Source organism: Oreochromis niloticus, linkage group LG3 (genome assembly GCF_001858045.2).
Source record: "Oreochromis niloticus isolate F11D_XX linkage group LG3, O_niloticus_UMD_NMBU, whole genome shotgun sequence".
In the NCBI taxonomy this organism is placed as follows: domain Eukaryota; kingdom Metazoa; phylum Chordata; class Actinopteri; order Cichliformes; family Cichlidae; genus Oreochromis; species Oreochromis niloticus.
Window position 1 is genome coordinate 66971511 of NC_031967.2, and position 17160 is coordinate 66988670.

General features: G+C 40.8%; 2 protein-coding genes across 3 annotated transcripts in view; both read right to left on the bottom strand.

The window, feature by feature from the left end:
* LOC109199417 (programmed cell death 1 ligand 1) overlaps positions 1–17160 on the bottom strand; it is a 198748-nt gene that overhangs the window by 15393 nt on the left and 166195 nt on the right. The window lies entirely within an intron of this gene.
* On the bottom strand, positions 4233–5870 carry LOC102078197 (urokinase plasminogen activator surface receptor-like). The gene is made up of 5 exons (XM_005464429.4): positions 5801–5870; positions 5420–5536; positions 5202–5348; positions 4750–4857; positions 4233–4668 (listed from the first exon to the last, which is right to left on the bottom strand). The coding sequence occupies exons 1-5, from the start codon at positions 5844–5846 to the stop codon at positions 4469–4471; spliced, it is 618 nt and encodes a 205-aa protein (XP_005464486.1). The 5' UTR covers positions 5847–5870; the 3' UTR covers positions 4233–4468.

Sequence of the window (17160 nt, forward strand, 5' to 3'; positions counted from 1 at the left end):
GCATCAAAATAAAGTATTTCCAGCAGTGCAATATAAGTCCTAAGCATCCCAGAAACGACACAGAAAGTCATAAAGTCAAACATAACTTTTAAAAACACCAGTATAGGCTGATGAGGGCCTGGTGGTAAAAAACTACATTTCCGCAAAATGACGTCACTTCCGGTTTTGGGCAGGTCATGGCGGACATGCGAGAGTTCACGCTGATGGACGTAGGAAGTGTTACGAACAGCTGATCGGATCGGCAAAGCGTGTTTCTGGAATATTATGTTTTTGTTGCTGCAAGCGCTTTTTATGCAGTTTTTGCAAAGCTATATGTGGAAGGAAACTGTGACCTAGGACAAGCTGATGGCATAAGATGTAAGTACAACTCCTCCGGTTTCATATGCAAAAAAAATTATTGCGCTAGCTTACGTGGTTGCAGTGCTACAGGGATTTAAAAATAGTTACGCAAAACGGAGCGTGCCCGCTCCGACCGGCTTTAAAGGGTTAAACCAAACTGAAAATACACGTTGAATAAACCATGGCCCCAAACTGGTTGGTTGTCCCATGTGTTTCCCCATAGCTGCTCCGGGCGCACGCACAATGAGCCCTGGTTTCGCGACGCAGGCGTAGCAACAACCTCCTTCTCCTCCTCACTGCCTCCTGTGTGTGTGTGTGGGAGGGGGGGGGAATTCGTTCCTCACAGACGGTGGTGTTCGTGAAACCTGCCCTCCCCAAAGCTAAGGGCTCGCCAGCAGGGCCCGTGAGAGCGAGGGTCCGAGGCCCAAACGGAGGGCTGCCCTCCGCAGAGCTAAGCGTATGCTAGCGAGGTGCTTGAGAATGATGTAGAGGGAGCAAGGATGAGGAGGAGGCAAGGAGTGTCTAAAGTCCAACTGGAGGGCGGAGTTCACATAATAGGCAGGCCAAGCAGCTGCTCTTTCACTAGCGAGGCGCAGGAGAACGAGGGAGAAGGAGCAAGGAAGACAGGGAGCAACGGAGAGCCCGAGGTCCTCGATTAGGCCCATTTACGCGTAACCCGGGCCCATCCGCCTAAGCGCTCACCTGCTAGGAGCAGGAGAACAGAGCAGAAGGAGGAAGGAGGACAGGGAGGCAGGGAGAGTCCGAACTCCTCAATGAGGCCGGTTTACGCGAACACTGTCGAGAAGGTGACATTGATGATGATGATGATGATGATGATGATAATGATGATGTGAAGTTGATAGTTGTTTCCTCCAGCGGATCCTCCAGTGGTTGCCATCGTAACTTACGAATGTGTGTTGGGGTTGCGAAATACCCCATCGCGATTACAAAGGGGTCACAGTGTACCCATGGAGCAGAGAGCACCCTTGGTCCTCATGAAGGCCGGTTTCCATGTAACCTGGGGCCCATCTGCCTAAGCGCTCACTTGCAAGGAGCAGGAGAACGGAGCAGAAGGAGGACTGGGAGGCAGGGAGAGTCCGAGGTCCTCACTTATGCCGGTTTACGCGAACACTGCCAAGAAGGAGATGATGATGATGATGATGATGTGAAGTTGAGAGTTGCTTCCTCCAGCGGTTCGGGGTCCCTCCAGACCCCAGTGTTTGCCATCGTAACTTACGAATGTGGATTGGGGTGGCGAAATACCCCAACGCGATTCCTAAGGGGTCACAGACTACCCACGGAACACAGAGGACCCGTGGTCCTCACTTAGGCCGGTTTACACGTAATCTGGGGCCCATTCAGCTAAGCCTTCGCCTGCGAGGAGCAGGAGAACGGAGCAGAAGGAGGTAGGAGGACTAGGAGTCAGGGAGAGTCCAAGGTCCTCACTATGACTGGTTTACGCGAACATTGCCAAGAAGGAGATGATGATGATGATAATGATGGTGTGAAGTTGAGATTGAGTTGAGTTGTTTCCTCTGGCCGTTCAGGGTCCCTCCAGACCCCAGTGTTTGCCATCGTAACTTGCAAATGTACATTGGGGTTGCAAAATACCCCATCGCCATTACTAAGGGGTCACAGAGTACCCACGGAACACAGAGCGCCCGAGGTCCCCACTTAGGCATGTTTACGCGAAACCCGGGGACCACCCAGCGAAGCGCTCACCTGCAAGAGGCAGGAGAACGGAGCAGAAGGAGGAAGGATGACTAGGAGGCAGGGAGAGTCCGAGGTCCTCACTTAGGCCGGTTTACGTGAAGACTGCCCTCTCTAAAGCTGAGCGTTTGCAAGCGCAGGTTAGAAGGACCGAGGAGAAGGAGGAAGGAGACGATGATGACAATGATGATGATCTGAAGTTGAGAGATGTTTGCTCTGGTGGTTCGGGGTCCCTCCAGACCCCAGTATTTGCCAACGTAACTTACGAATGTCGGTTGGGGTGGCGAAATACTCCATCATGATCACTAAGGGGTCACAGAGTACCCACGGAGCACCCGAGGTCCCCACTTAGGTCGGTTTACGTGTAACCCGGGGCCATCCGGCTAAGGAGAACGGGGGAGAAGGAGGAAGGAGGTCGAGGAGGAACGGAGAGTCCGAGGTCCTCACTGAGGCCGGTTTACGCGAACACTCTCGAGAAGGAGACGATGATGATGTGAAGTTGAGAGTTGTTGCCATGGCGCTTGGGGGTCCCTCTAGACCCCAAGGTTTGCCATCGTAACTTACCCGATCAAAGGTTACAGCCGATTAGGTGCCTTTGTCCGACGCTGTGACAAGACCCGCTATAGCCGGGGGTCCGCCTGACCTCCATCCACCCGCACCCCCCCAAAAAAAGGGGGGGGGGGGGGTCCAGGCCGCACAAGGGTTAATCTAATACATTTTAAAGATATTGCTATTAGAACCAATCAGCCAGTGAACTGTACATTTTGTGGTTCAGTTTTATAAACAAAGGTTTGAACACATATTTAACAAGATAATTACTTTAAATAAAGTTTTTATGGGGATGATCTGATTTGATAGCACCAACAAATGCTGAAAGTTGGATTAAGGCATAAGCATGTTAAGAGACTAATATCTATCTCATATGTTTAGTTCTTTTTGAGTCATTTGACCGCAGATATTGAGCACAAAGGCTACAGCAGCAGAAAACCCCACCAGGTGCAATTCTTGTCAGCTAAGACACTGCAACAGTTCTTGCTTGTCAACACCAAGGAGGTGAATAGGCTTGTAAGATGAGCATGACTCCGGATTTGTATCTTTTTTAGCTATTAATTTTATATTAGCCTGGTACATAGATTCTGGAAGTTTCGACTCTTCAAATTCTTTATTAAAAACTCTTGATAAGAAACTATTTAACTTCACTTTCATTACCTAAAAAATTCTAATGGGACACTTCCCTGACTGGAGTGCTGTCATGGCTGGGTGCAGGCAGGCAGGGAAGAAGGACCCAAAATACAAGAAATCGAAAAAGCAGATTCAAAATGACCAAGAACCGTGACAAGTGCAGATATAGCTTATCCACCTCCATCAATGTTATGGGTGACTCCAGCAGGCTAACCTGATCTTCAGAGAGCTGAGGGAATACTAGGTCGTTTGGAAGAAACTTGAGTTAAGCCTTGTTATGTCCATCTCAGACTGGTATAAGTTTATATAGAATTCTGTAAAGCACTCATTAATCTGATATTTTTCTACTTGCCTGTCACCATTCACATCCACAATAGCTGTAATAAAAGAACTTGATGGAGTATTCCTTGCAAGACGAGCCAGAAAGCGGTTAGGCTTATTAGCTGATTCAAAAGCCGTTGTCTGGCAAAAGGAAATCTCTTTCAGCCTTTCGCATTATCAGATTACGCAAGGATGTCCTGGCAATATTAAGCTCACTTAATGTTTCATCTGATTTTGGTACATAATATTGTTTCTCCAGCTTTTTTTTATTATTCTTGATCTCTAACTGCCTTGTTAATCGTTGTTTTCTTTTATGACTTGTGTATGAAATAATCATTCCTCTCATGTAAGCCCTATAACTATCCCATAAAGTTCTCAGGTCTATCTCCTCTTTATCATTTATTTCTAAAAATAATATTGTTTGCTCAGTTATGAAATGTATGAATTTCTCATCCAAAAGAGACAGTGTGCTCATCTTCCAAGACATGGAGGGCTCATTATGTCTCATGGGTTGAATGTTCAGGACCACAGGAGCGTGGTCAGAGAGACCTATAAGATGCTGACAAGTGAAGGTTGGAGTGGGAAGGGTACTCCTTAGATAGTGGATTATAGTGTCGGCAGAAAGACCACAAGGTCCAAGTAGTGGATTTTAAGAAATGTATTCATTTATTTATGTATTTTCTCCACAAACCAAACATTATGTTTAGTTACAGAAATGTAGTTATTTTTTTAAGAGGTACTTAGAGGATTTTAAAAATGTATTCATTTATTTCATTTATTCATTTATTTTCTCCACAAACCATAAATTATGTTTAGTTACAAAAATGTCGTTATTTTTTTAAGCTCTGGTGAAATGGGAGGAAACATTGTGACAATCATAAGAAAAGCTGGGCTGTGATGTTGTTGTTTCCATCAGCTAAGTGAACAGGACCAGAGAGATCACTGGTGTGACAAAGAGCAGAAGGCTAACAGTTGTACTGCTGGCACTGTTGCAGAAGTTACCCTGGCAGCAGCTGATTTCTGGTCCAGTGACTGTGATCTTTGCAGATTGTGTGCTTGAGCAAACCAGCTTGGAGGCGCAGCCCTTTCGGGTCACATTTTGCCCTCCTTCAGTCACTGAAGAAATGAAAGAAAGGAATAATTCGTCAAAGCAGAAAAGAATAAACATGTACACACTAAATGCTGACGGCCTGTTACCTGCTAATGAGACGCAGTAGTCCTCATTTTTGTTGCATTTTAGAGTTTTTGTGCAATCGGTTCCATCACAATAGAAGCACTTTTTCCCATTTGGAGAGAAGCTGTACTCTGTTAAATATAGAAATAATTTAGAAATATATGTTTCCCTGCCTTAGCTAAATGCCAAAAACACCAGCTTAAAAAAATGACAACAAGATAATCAATATGTTCATTGTTTGAGATTTTTCATTCACAAGATTTTAAAAGATTGATTATTTTGCTCTCATCTATTCAAGCAGATACAATGATTAAGAAAATAAGTTTTGACTCACTTCAAAACTTTTTCAATATATTTAATAGAAAGAAAAATAATATTAACATTTTTTCAATTTTAACACATTTTGCTCATGAAACAAAAGATTCAACTACAAGAAATTAAGTTTCAAAATACCAAGAAACATGATAGAAATTACCAGGGGCATCTTGATGGTTGCAAAGATCAGTGGTGCAACACTTGGTGATCGATGCAAATTGGGAATCTCCAAAGTTGATTGAGGCCTGAACACAGTCCTCAGGTGTAACACAATCTTTCCCTTTATAGTCATCCACTTTTGAACCACCTGCAAGAGGAACCATTGAATACTAAACCAGTATAAAAGAAGAATAAAATAAAAACTATAAAAAATCATACCTGCATATGAAGTCGTTCTGGCTGATGCACACTGAGTGTTGAAAGGACATTCTTTTATTGTGTCAGTGCAGCTTCCAGATGGTCCCGGTATGCATTCGTAACATTTTAAAGCACAGGCTGATAAAACAAAGATAAAAATAACTATAATGTTTCTTGCTTCTAATGCATGGACAAATTCTAAAACATTCGCTAAAATGAACCGTTTAAAAAATGAAGGGCTAACAGTGCAATAATTAGTACAATCATCTGTAGAACATAGACAAACCTTTACTGAATTGTACTAAAACATGTTGTGGAAGTATTAGAAAAGAAAACGTTTTATTGAATATTACAGAACTTTCTTAAAAATGTTAAAGAACAGAAAACTTTAGAAAAACTTGCCTCCATGGAGCAGCACAATCCCAAGTATCAGCACAAGGATCTGCATTGTGTGATGGTCAGATAAAAATGAATTTCTGTTTAGTTTCTGTTCAGGTTATAAATAATTGTTATTGGGGGAGTGGTCTCCTCTCTCTGACCACTCCTTAACTCTTCCTTTGAAAGTGTAGGAACCTGACTTTCAAAATTAAGCATTAGAAGAATAATTTATGTTTCCTACATTAAGTTTCCTAAGTGAATGGTAAAGTTTTTGAACTGCTTAATTCTCTATCAGGGCTTTTGCAACAATGATCTTTGGAGGATGTCCTCCTTTGTTCAATTTGTAAATATTGTTCTAACTGAAAAAAAAAGAAATACATTTGCATTTATATATAATTGTCCCACAAGGGGAAATTTGGTTGTAACACCAGTAAGAAAAACACATATATAAACAAACAGTACACAGGACAAAGAGGAGTGACTTAAACTTTTTTTTAAAAAATATTTATATTTGCAACTGAAAACCTGTTAATTTTTATAAATATAGACATAGATATATGTGTATATATATCTATATATATATATATATATAGAGAGAGAGAGAGAGAGAGAGAGACAGCGATAGATAGATAGATAGATAGATAGATAGATAGATAGATAGATAGATAGATAGATAGATAGATAGATAGATAGATAGATAGATAGATAGATAGATTCAATTCAATTCAATTCAAGTATTTATTGTCATTGTCAAGAACAATGAAATTGTGTTTGGAGCTTCTACAACAGATAATAATAAATACTAAATTCCCCTTAGACCCAAGTGTGACTATTTAACCCAGTGTGACTTCAGTGCAATGAGACGATCCTTAGCAAAAACATGAGAATATGACAGGTAATGTTCATGGGACATTCAGACAAAGACCTGAGAAATATGACAAAGTGCAACAGTGCAACCCGTTCAATTATTGTACTGTGAGATATGATAATTGTCTATTTTTCAGACCAGTTCACTGCTATTAATAAGTTGGATATGGTTATTGTCCGTGAGAGGGGGGGCAGAGAGGGGGGGGGGGGGGGGGGGTGGGGGGGGCAGAGTTCAGGAGCCTCACAGCCTGTGGATACAGGCTGTTGGCCAATCTGGACGTTCTGGCCTGTATGGACCTGTACCTTCTCCCTGAGGGCAGCAGATAGATAGATAGATAGATAGATAGATAGATAGATAGATAGATAGATAGATGCTTATTTTCACAGCTGAAGTTTTAGTGTTAATAAATTGCTGATTTTTGTTTTAAAGTCGTTTTATTCTATTGCTAAAACTGTAAATTAGGCTGTAAATCATTTTCTTTAAGAACAGACATATTTTTTTTTCTTTGATGACCAGTGACTGTTTCAAATCTCAGCAGAAAAATAGAACTGACTGTGATTCATGAGAAATAAAAGCTACCGACCACACAAAATTGATTTAACCATTATTGCCACATGCATTCTATCTTACAGCATATATCAATAAAAACCTGACACACCAGTTTTCAGTGGTATAATTTTTACTTCATATTTACCCTACTCTTTTCACAAGGGTAATAAAAAGATAGAAATCTGTATTTGTACCTTGTAAAGCAGGTTAGCTATCAGTACATCAGAACTGAAACACAGTCAAGAATGACTTGAAGTTAAAAGCATCCTCACATTTTTATCAGACATGTGCTGAGAGAAGACACTTCCTTTCCCGCTCACCACCTCTGCACAGGCTATAACTTTATCTGTGACTATCAAAATTCCTGAGGACAGTTCCAGGACACTATTTAACAAGCAGGACTCAAAGTCTGACTAATTATATTTATTTTATGCCCCAGTGATGTTCATACTGATAGAATAGACAATGTACACAATATAAAAGATCAAATGTAACAAATGTAAAAAATATAAAATATTTAGATCAACAAAAGGCTTGTTTAAACAGAAAAGTTTTTAACTGTTTTTTAAAAGAATCCACAGAGTCAAGCAAACGTAACTGTAGAGGTAAATTGTTCCACAGCCTTGGTGCAACAGACTGGAAGGCTCTGTCCCCTTTTGTCTTCAGTCGTGTACGGGGAACAACTAAGAGACTCTGAGTCTGTGAGCGGAGATGACGAGCAGCGGTGTATTTTACAAGAAGCTTGGATAAATAATCTGGGGCCTGGCTATATAGTGCTCTATATGTTAAAACAAGAATTTTAAAGCGAATTCTAAACTCTATTGGGAGCCAATGTAAAGAATATAAGATGGGAGTGATGTGAACACGCTTGGTAGAACGAGTTAATAGTCTGGCTGCTGTGTTTTGTATTGCCTGGAGGCGAGAGAGAGATGATTTATCCAAGCTAGTAAACAGGGAATTACAATAATCTAAGCGTGATGACACAAATGCATGAATTAGTTTTTGCAGTTTAGCTGAGGAAACCATATGTCGTAGTTTAGATATGTTTCTTAAATGATAGAAACAGGAACGAGACAAAGATTTTACATGAGAGTCGAGGCCCAGAGAAGAGTCAAATATTACCCCGAGATTTCGAATATTTGACTTGACAGATGGACAGAAGGAGGCAAGAACTTGACTGATTTTAGAATGTAGCTCAGGAGGAGCTATGATCATGGTCTCGGTTTTGTTAGTGTTTAGAACAAGGTAGTTGCTTGAAAGCCAATCAGAAAGCTGGGTTAAGCACTGGACTAGGGTGGACAGCCTATCCAGCTGGTGAGGCTTAAAAGACATATGGAGCTGAATGTCATCAGCATAAAAATGATAAGACAGGTCGCTAAAAGATTGAATGATACCAGCTAAAGGAAGCATATAAAAAGAAAATAGTAATGGACCTAAAACTGAACCCTGTGGTACACCACAGGTCAGGGCAGCAATGTCAGAGGTGAACCTGTCAGTCCTAACAGAAATGGTCCTGTCTGATAAGTAGGAAGAAAACCAGTCTAGGGCAGAGCCAGATACACCAGCTAAAACCTTGAGCCTGTTAAGTAGGATTTTGTGATCGATGGTGTCAAAGGCTGCACTAAGATCAAGCAAGATGATCACAGAACAATTCCCTGCGTCAGATGCCATTAATAGATCTTTATAGACTCTTTGGAGAGCGGTCTCTGTAGAGTGCTGCTTTTGAAAGCCAGACTGAAAAGGGTCAAGGATGTGTAGTTTACATAATAGAGACCTGAACTGATTTTCAACATTTTTTTCAAGTAATTTACTTAAAAATGGCAATTTTGAAATAGGTCGGTAATTACTAGTAGAGCTAGGATCAAGGTTCTGTTTTTTTTAACAGAGGAGTTACCTCAGCATGTTTAAAATAAGATGGAACACAGCCTTGCCTCAGTGAACTGTTAATGATGGATAGTAAAGTGGGACCAATGCTGGCGATAGACCCAGACAGGACAGAGGGAGGTAATATATCCACAGAGCATGAAGAGGATTTCATTTTACCTAGAACTATAATTAAGTCATTTAGTGTGATTGGAGAAGAGGAGGTAAATGATCCAAGACAGCAAGGGCTGTCTTCATAAGAGGAGGCACTTGAGGAAATTTTGGATTTCAAGTCCATCACCTTATTTACAAAGTAATTAAGGAAGGTATTACAATCTTCATCAGAAAGCAGCAGAGCATGCTGGGTTGGAGGAGAAACAATACTGTTGATGGTATCAGCGAACACACAACATCCTGGAGGAGATAGCGAGACCGCCAGGGTCACCGTGGATGGTCTGCCCGCCCAGCAAGCGTAGGAGGCGACGGAGGGAGAGAAAGCAGAAGAGGGGATGCCGGTCGGGCTCAGATGCTAGGCTACGCAAACAACCACACCGGCCAGCACTTCCGAGCCTTTTCGTATCGAACGCCAGATCCATCACCCACAAATTGGACGAATTGGAGCTACAGATAGCCACCACGAGCTTTGCACGCAACTGCAGCATTATTCTTATTACGGAGTCGTGGCTTCACCCGCTGATCCCCGACGCTGCAGTCGAGTTAGCAGGCCGCACGTTACACCAGCACGACAGAAACAGCAACTCAGGTAAAAGCAGAGGAGGGGGGCTATGTGTTTACGTGCATAACGAGTGGTGTTGTAACAGCAGGATCATTCACACACACTTTTCTCCTGATTTGGAGGTTCTGGCAGTCTCGTGCAGACCTTTTTACATCCCGAGGGAGTTTACAGTAGTTATTGTGATAGCTGTTTATATACCGCCAGATGCGAACATCGGCACGGCTCTCAGCCTCTTGCTCAACACCATAAACAAACAACAGCTTGCCCACCCCAATGGGGTTTTTATTGTCGCCGGCGACTTTAACAAAGCGTGCCTAAAGACTGTGCTTCCTAAATTTATCCAGTTTGTGGACTTTGCTACGAGAGGAGAACACACTTTGGATCGTGTCTATTCAAACATCAGGCATGCTTTCAGAGCGACACCCCTCCCCCACCTGGCTGGATCTGACCACCTCTGCATGTCCCTCACCCCCACCTACACCCCCTACTGAGAAAAACAAAGCCCCAGACAAAGACAATAAAAACCTGGCCTGAAGGAGCCCTCTCTCAACTGCAGGACTGCTTCTCAACTACTGTATGGGATTTATTCTCCAGCCACAACCTCCAGGAGTACACGGACACTGTACTCTCGTACATCAGGAACTGTGTTGACAATGTCACCGTCAACAAAAGGGTCAGGGTGTTTCCAAATCAAAAACCCTGGATGAATAGCGAAGTGCAATCCCTCCTAAAAAGCCGCAACACTGCCTTCAAGTCAGGGGACAGGGCTGCGTATAGGGCGGCCAGGGCAGACCTGAGTAGAGGCATCAGGAAAGTGTAGAGATTATAAAATTATTTTGCTGTTACTATTCATGTTGCATTAGTTATCATTTCATCAGAGCATTTTTGAAGCTGTCGATGTTACATTAAAATCTCTATTTCAAGTCTGTATTTTAGGTGGTAGCTTAATCACTGCACACATATACACATAGTATCTTGACTTGTATTGCTCAAAACTGCTAAGTGACTTGTCCAGTGTACGTGACCGTTTAGCAATAACAAGAAACGTCTGGTGTAGGGAGTGAAGGGTATTCAGGGTCCGATAGAAGGGAATGTTCTTGGATTACGAGAATTGATACTTAGATTTCCAGTAAATATATATATGAATCACTGACTGTGATTCATGAGACCGCACAAAATTGATTTAACCATTATTGCCACATGCATTCTATCTTACAGCATATATCAATAAAAACCTGACACACCAGTTTTCAGTGGTATAATTTTTACTTCATATTTACCCTACTCTTTTCACAAGGGTAATAAAAAGATAGAAATCTGTATTTGTACCTTGTAAAGCAGGTTAGCTATCAGTACATCAGAACTGAAACACAGTCAAGAATGACTTGAAGTTAAAAGCATCCTCACATTTTTATCAGACATCTGCACTTCCTTTCCCGCTCACCACCTCTGCACAGGCTATAACTTTATCTGTGACTATCAAAATTCCTGAGGACAGTTCCAGGACACTATTTAACAAGCAGGACTCAAAGTCTGACTAATTATATTTATTTTATGCCCCAGTGATGTTCATACTGACCTTTTCTTCAAACATCCCATTCAGCTGCACTTCTTTTGTCTTTGTGTGATCTGATCAAAAGCTGGAAACAGAGCCTATTAATCAGTAAGACATTTCTACAATGTAGCTTGCTGTCATCAGTGTGTGAATGGGTGGATGACTGAATGTGTAAAGTGCTTTGGGGTCCTTAGGGACTAGTAAAGCAATATACAAATACAGGCCAATTACCTTAATTATATTTTAATTAAGTTAATTAAATTATATTTACTCGACTCTTTTCACAAGGGTTATAAAAAGACAGAAATCTGTATTAGCACCTCATAAAACAGTTTAACTATCAGTACATTGAAACTGAAACAGTCAAGAATGACTTGAATTTAAAAAGCAACCTCACATTTTTATTAGACATGTGCTGAGAGAAGACTGTTTCTTTCTTTTCCTGCTCACCACCTCTGGAAGACAGGAAACAGAGGGATAAACTTAAACAAAATCCCAATAATTTCTAAAGATTTTTCAAAATAAAGGTGACATAATAAAAAACAGAAACAAAACTTCCAAATGTTATGTATTTCTGCACCAACCCTATTTACACTTTAAATTTCTTTATATGGTGTGGATATCAATTGATGTTCACTGAAAGTAAAGGGGAACAGCGAGAGATCCCTTCAACTCTAATAGAAAGTTTGCATTTCTTCAACGGGGATTAGAAACAGATCCTCTTGTACCTCAAAGAATAACAACATTTATGATGGCTTTGATAACCAGTTTAAAATGTAAACTTGACTTTCATCCTGAGTGCAGGATGCATTTCCTTATTTATACTCATACTTTATACTATTCACTGATTAGTCACCTTCACTTTTTAAATAGTGGAATATGAATGAAATAATTTTTCATTTCTATAAAAATAGTACGTTATGATGTTTACCAGTTTTTCTCAGTGAGAATAGTGTGTGACAGCTGACAGCGCGGCATGGCCAGTATTTGGCTGTGGAGTTTTGAAACCATGTTGGAAAAGCCCGGGTGTCCTCTATAGCCGGGAAGCTGAGCGCAGACAGTCAAAAACAAGAAATTATTTCAAGCAATCATTAGTAGCCACTGCAGATTCAACTAAAAACTTGACAATACTAACAGGAAGTAGTTTTAAGCTTTAATCTGTATTGGAGCAGTAGTTCTCTCTGTGCTGTGAGAAAAGCAAATCATTTTTAGAAAGCTAGTGTGTTTCAGGTTGATCCAAAAGCCTCATGAAACATCACAATACCACAGCAACATTCATGTGTACACTTTCAAAAACATTTTGCTGTCTTACTGTACCACACATTATAACTGCAATACTTCAGACATACTGAGTTGTTTAATCTAATACATTTTAAAGATATTGCTATTAGAACCAATCAGTCAGTGAACTGTACATTTTGTGTTACAGTTTTATAAACAAAGGTTTGAACACATATTTATCAAGATAATTACTTTAAATAAAGTTTTTATGGGGATGATCTGATTTGATAGCACCAACAAATGCTGAAAGTTGGATTAAGGCATAAGCATCTTAAGAGACTAATATCTATCTCATATAGTTGGCAGTTCTGAACTGAGGAACTACTGTGAGCACAAGGAAAATGAAGTAAGTTAATTATAGACAAAGAAAAAATTACAAGGAGCAAAGGTGGCTTGTTACCAATAAAGGTTAGCTGACAAACTAGATAAGGACACGGGTCCTAAATACTGCCTGTTGTTAGCCCTGGGGTCACTGAAAGGTGAGCAAACAGGGGCAGGGATGAGGCTCCGCCCAGGGGTGCGAACATGAAAAAAACAGCCAACTCACCCAGACCATAATGGAAACAAACGTGACTGGCCACGTAACAACACACACACAATAGGGCTGTTTAATATAACGATATATACTGGATGACGATATAAAAATGTCTATCGTTTAATTTTACCCAATCGTTTGTTTCGTGGTGTCGCAAAATAAACTGTTTACGGCAATATTTTTTCATCGTTCTGATGGTCACTGTAGTGGCTATATTAATTTCTTAAAGTTCTCTCTTTCGCTTATATTTAATATAATCACACTACGGACGGACAAGCGTCTGCAAGGGCGTCGATTTGGCATGGACGGAGGGGACACGTCCCCACCAATATCCAGCGATTATTGAATTGTCCCCACCAATAATTTGATCGCTTCTTGTAAAAAAAAAAAAAAAAAAAAACGAGAGAAAGAAAAAAAAAAGATCTGTCAGCGTCTCATTCACCCAGCGGTGCAGAAAGAGTTAAATTACGTTCTCTACTGGAGTCCAACCTCATGTGACAAATATGGCCAATGTGATTGGCTGAGCCTTTGAGGGAGCTCTGTTTAGTTTTAGCAGCGGTGTCACTACTCGATCGGTACGGTACCCCGCATGCGCGAAAGGTGTCTACTTCCAGTCGAAGCGTTTTACGATGGTTACGGGTCAGAGTATTTGTTAAGATGTTAAGAATAATAAGTGTCTCTTAAAATGTTTCCTATAATGAGACATTTAATATAATCTAGACAAAAACAAAAAATGAAAAGATAGTTACGGATCAGGACTCCCCGATTCTTACTGGGCATGTGCAAAGTTGGACCGTACAAATCGGGTCTACCCGATCCGTACCGTGCATGTGCAGATGTTTTCTTCTTCTTCTGTTTCGTTTAATGGCAGTTCACTCCTAGTGTACAATGATACCGCACCCTGCTGACCAAACGAATGAACCATATTGTAAACTGAAGCAACGTCATTACAATTGCGTGTAAAATTTGATTTAGTGATAGTCAAGTGTGTTTATAATTGTCTCTGTGGAGAGGATTGAATGGAATAGTTATGATGACCACTCCTTACTGTCAATTGTCAGTAAACACTTAATCTGCACTGTTAGACTTTTCATATCCACTTTACGGTAACATACTGGCGTCACTGTTGCCAGCGTCATACCATGACACCGTATCACTGTAGCTTACCGTTCTGCAGGATGATACCGTTTTTTGCTGTTGTGGCATAATACTCTTGGACAAATTATGGTAATGCACCGTAGCTTTTTTTTACGGTATCTCACTGGCGTCACTGTCGCCAGTGAGATACCGTTATGTCGTTATGTCGTAAATTACGTCAACAAAGTAACATTATACTATGATTAACAAATTGGTATACTACCGTTTATTCACGGTATGTCACTGTAAGCCCGCTGCAAGGTAATAAACTGCAATATATTTACCAGTAACTTGCCGTTATCACGCATCATCAGTACCAAAAATATTTCTTGATGCATTCTCAATCATCCAGGAAAGTAAATCTCCAAAAGTTGAATCTGTTCATCTGGACGTAGCGTTTTGTGGGAGAAACGTTTCGTCACTCATCCAAGTGACTTCTTCAGTCTCAGCTGACTGCAGGTTTCCCCAAACCTTATAAACAGTACATTTGCATAATGACTGAAACCAGCCCACTGAAGGAACAGTGGGCTGTGAGGTCAGTTCCTTAATCATAATTATGCAAATTCCCATGACCATTGATCAACAATCACTGACCAAAACCCACTGATCAAAGAACACTGATCAATGGCCATGAGTACCATTCACAGAGAGTTGGGGAATGGCTGCAATCACAGCATTGTAAGATGGCGAAAGATGTACCCTTAGGCCCCCTCCTCGATTCAGAGATGGTGTTTCCCTCTTCACGTAAATGGCCTCCTTGACTCCGCGCTCAAACCAGCGTTCCTGGTTCCTGGTTCCTTTCAGGGCAAGGCTCCAGAGTAATGGTGTCATTCAGGTTCTCTGGTCTGTTGCCATCTAAATAAATAAATAAATAAAGATCATTGGAAAAGCTACCTTAAAAAGCTACTATGTCAACAAATATGTCCTCACTAAAAGATGAACTCTTCAATTAGGATTGAGTAGTAAGGGCAAGGCAGTTTTTGGGGACCTTGTCTGAAGATGAAACGAAGCAATCCCAGGACTGCAAAAGAACTACAAACTCAAGGTCTTGCATTGAAAAGAGCTTGAGTCAATATATTTTACAGTATGTCACAATTTCAAACCCTTAGTTTACCACTACCAATGAAAGGTTACCAGACAATGTGAGCCCCAAAACGCTCTTCAATATTATACTGTCAAAGTACATGTGAAGTATAGTATGAAGTGAAAAAAAAAGCTAATCAAGCTAATCAGTGACATATGAGTCTATGAGTGACCTTCAAATCATAGACTCAAGTCTATGAGTTGTACAGAACCTACACAAACCTCCTTTAAATGTAAGTAGTTTACGTAGTAGTTTACTCAGATATATATATCTGTCAGTGCGCCCCAGGGTGGCTGTGGCTACAACGTAGCTTGCCATCACCAGTGTGTGAATGTGTGTGTGAATGGGTTTATGACTGGATACGTACAGCGCTTTGGGGTCCTTAGGGACCAGAAAGGCGCTATATAAATACAGGCCATTTACCATATAGTATATATATTAAGAGCATTTTAGCCTGCATTTTTAAATTACACAAAGCCAACTGTCTCCTAATAGATTAACTGTTTCCTGTCCTTGTATTATGGCAAATTCCCCAATTTCTTGTTGCCTTGACTGCTGAACTGTCTACTTATGCTTTCGAGAAATACGGCTGGAAAATGATGTTCGGACACTGAAGTACTTAGAGCAACCTTCAAATGGACATAATACTTTTTTCCCGTCTTTGATGTGAAATCTGAGATGGGCACAGAGTTGTAAAGTTTTGTGCAGCATACCCACATCCAGGAACTTGACAGCTGAGGTCACCAGTGAACTTATAAAACTCCTCCTCAGTGGTCTCCCTTCTTGTTCTGTGATTCCTAGGCATATGTGAATGAAAGGCAGAAAATGTTCTGAAAGTGGCAGGACAGTTCTCAGTTCCACAAGAAAGCCTATAGTTAGCTACATGTTTGTGGCTTTTAACATGCAAACTGAACATTATAAATTTGTGTGCACCGAAGCCACATAATTTATAAATACACATAGTTGCAAAAAGTTAAATGACCAATTACCTTTCCTAAATGAAAAAACCCCAGAAAGAAAAATAAGAGTATTGTCAATAGGGACCAATTCCCAGTTTTTACATGATCAAAATTAATAACAAAAGGCTTCAATAAACAGAAAATGTGTGCTGACAAAAGAAAAGCAAGCAGTGCACAAAAATGAAAAGAAATTTGAGCTCAACGCTTTAATGGGTTTAACATGACTTAGTCAGCACTCCGCACCGTACAGGTAGTACAAGCACACCTGAAAACACTGACCAGCTAACAGCTTTAAGCAATTGGGCGCAACCTCGGTAGTTCACCGATTCACCTGTTGCAAACGTCCAACTTTCTATCAAGTCTCATAAATTCATCGGCAACTATTACCTAACTAGTCTTTTGAGTCTCCACATTCATAGATATTGATATTTTGTCTTAGCATTTGAATGAAAATAACCTGGCACGGTAGCTTAAAGGTCAAAACCAACAGTAATAAGAACGCATTTCTGACTTCTCTCGAATAAGTGAAAAAACATTTACCTTCAGACTGATTAGCTGGTGTCAATCCAACTTTAATGTTTCCCATGTCAGTCTGTTTTAGGGAAAAAGTGTTAAGTTTAGTTGTTTCATTTACTTTTGAGATACTCCCACATGGACGAGAAATTTGGAGTCTAGCAGTGTTGTCACGAATAGCATACGATCTTCAGATATAATCCAATCAACCATTTAACCTGACTGAACTCCATCCAGTTACCTCTGACTACTTCTAAGTTGCACATGTTAGCGGTCCGTAAATTGTCTCTGTTGTTCTTCCACC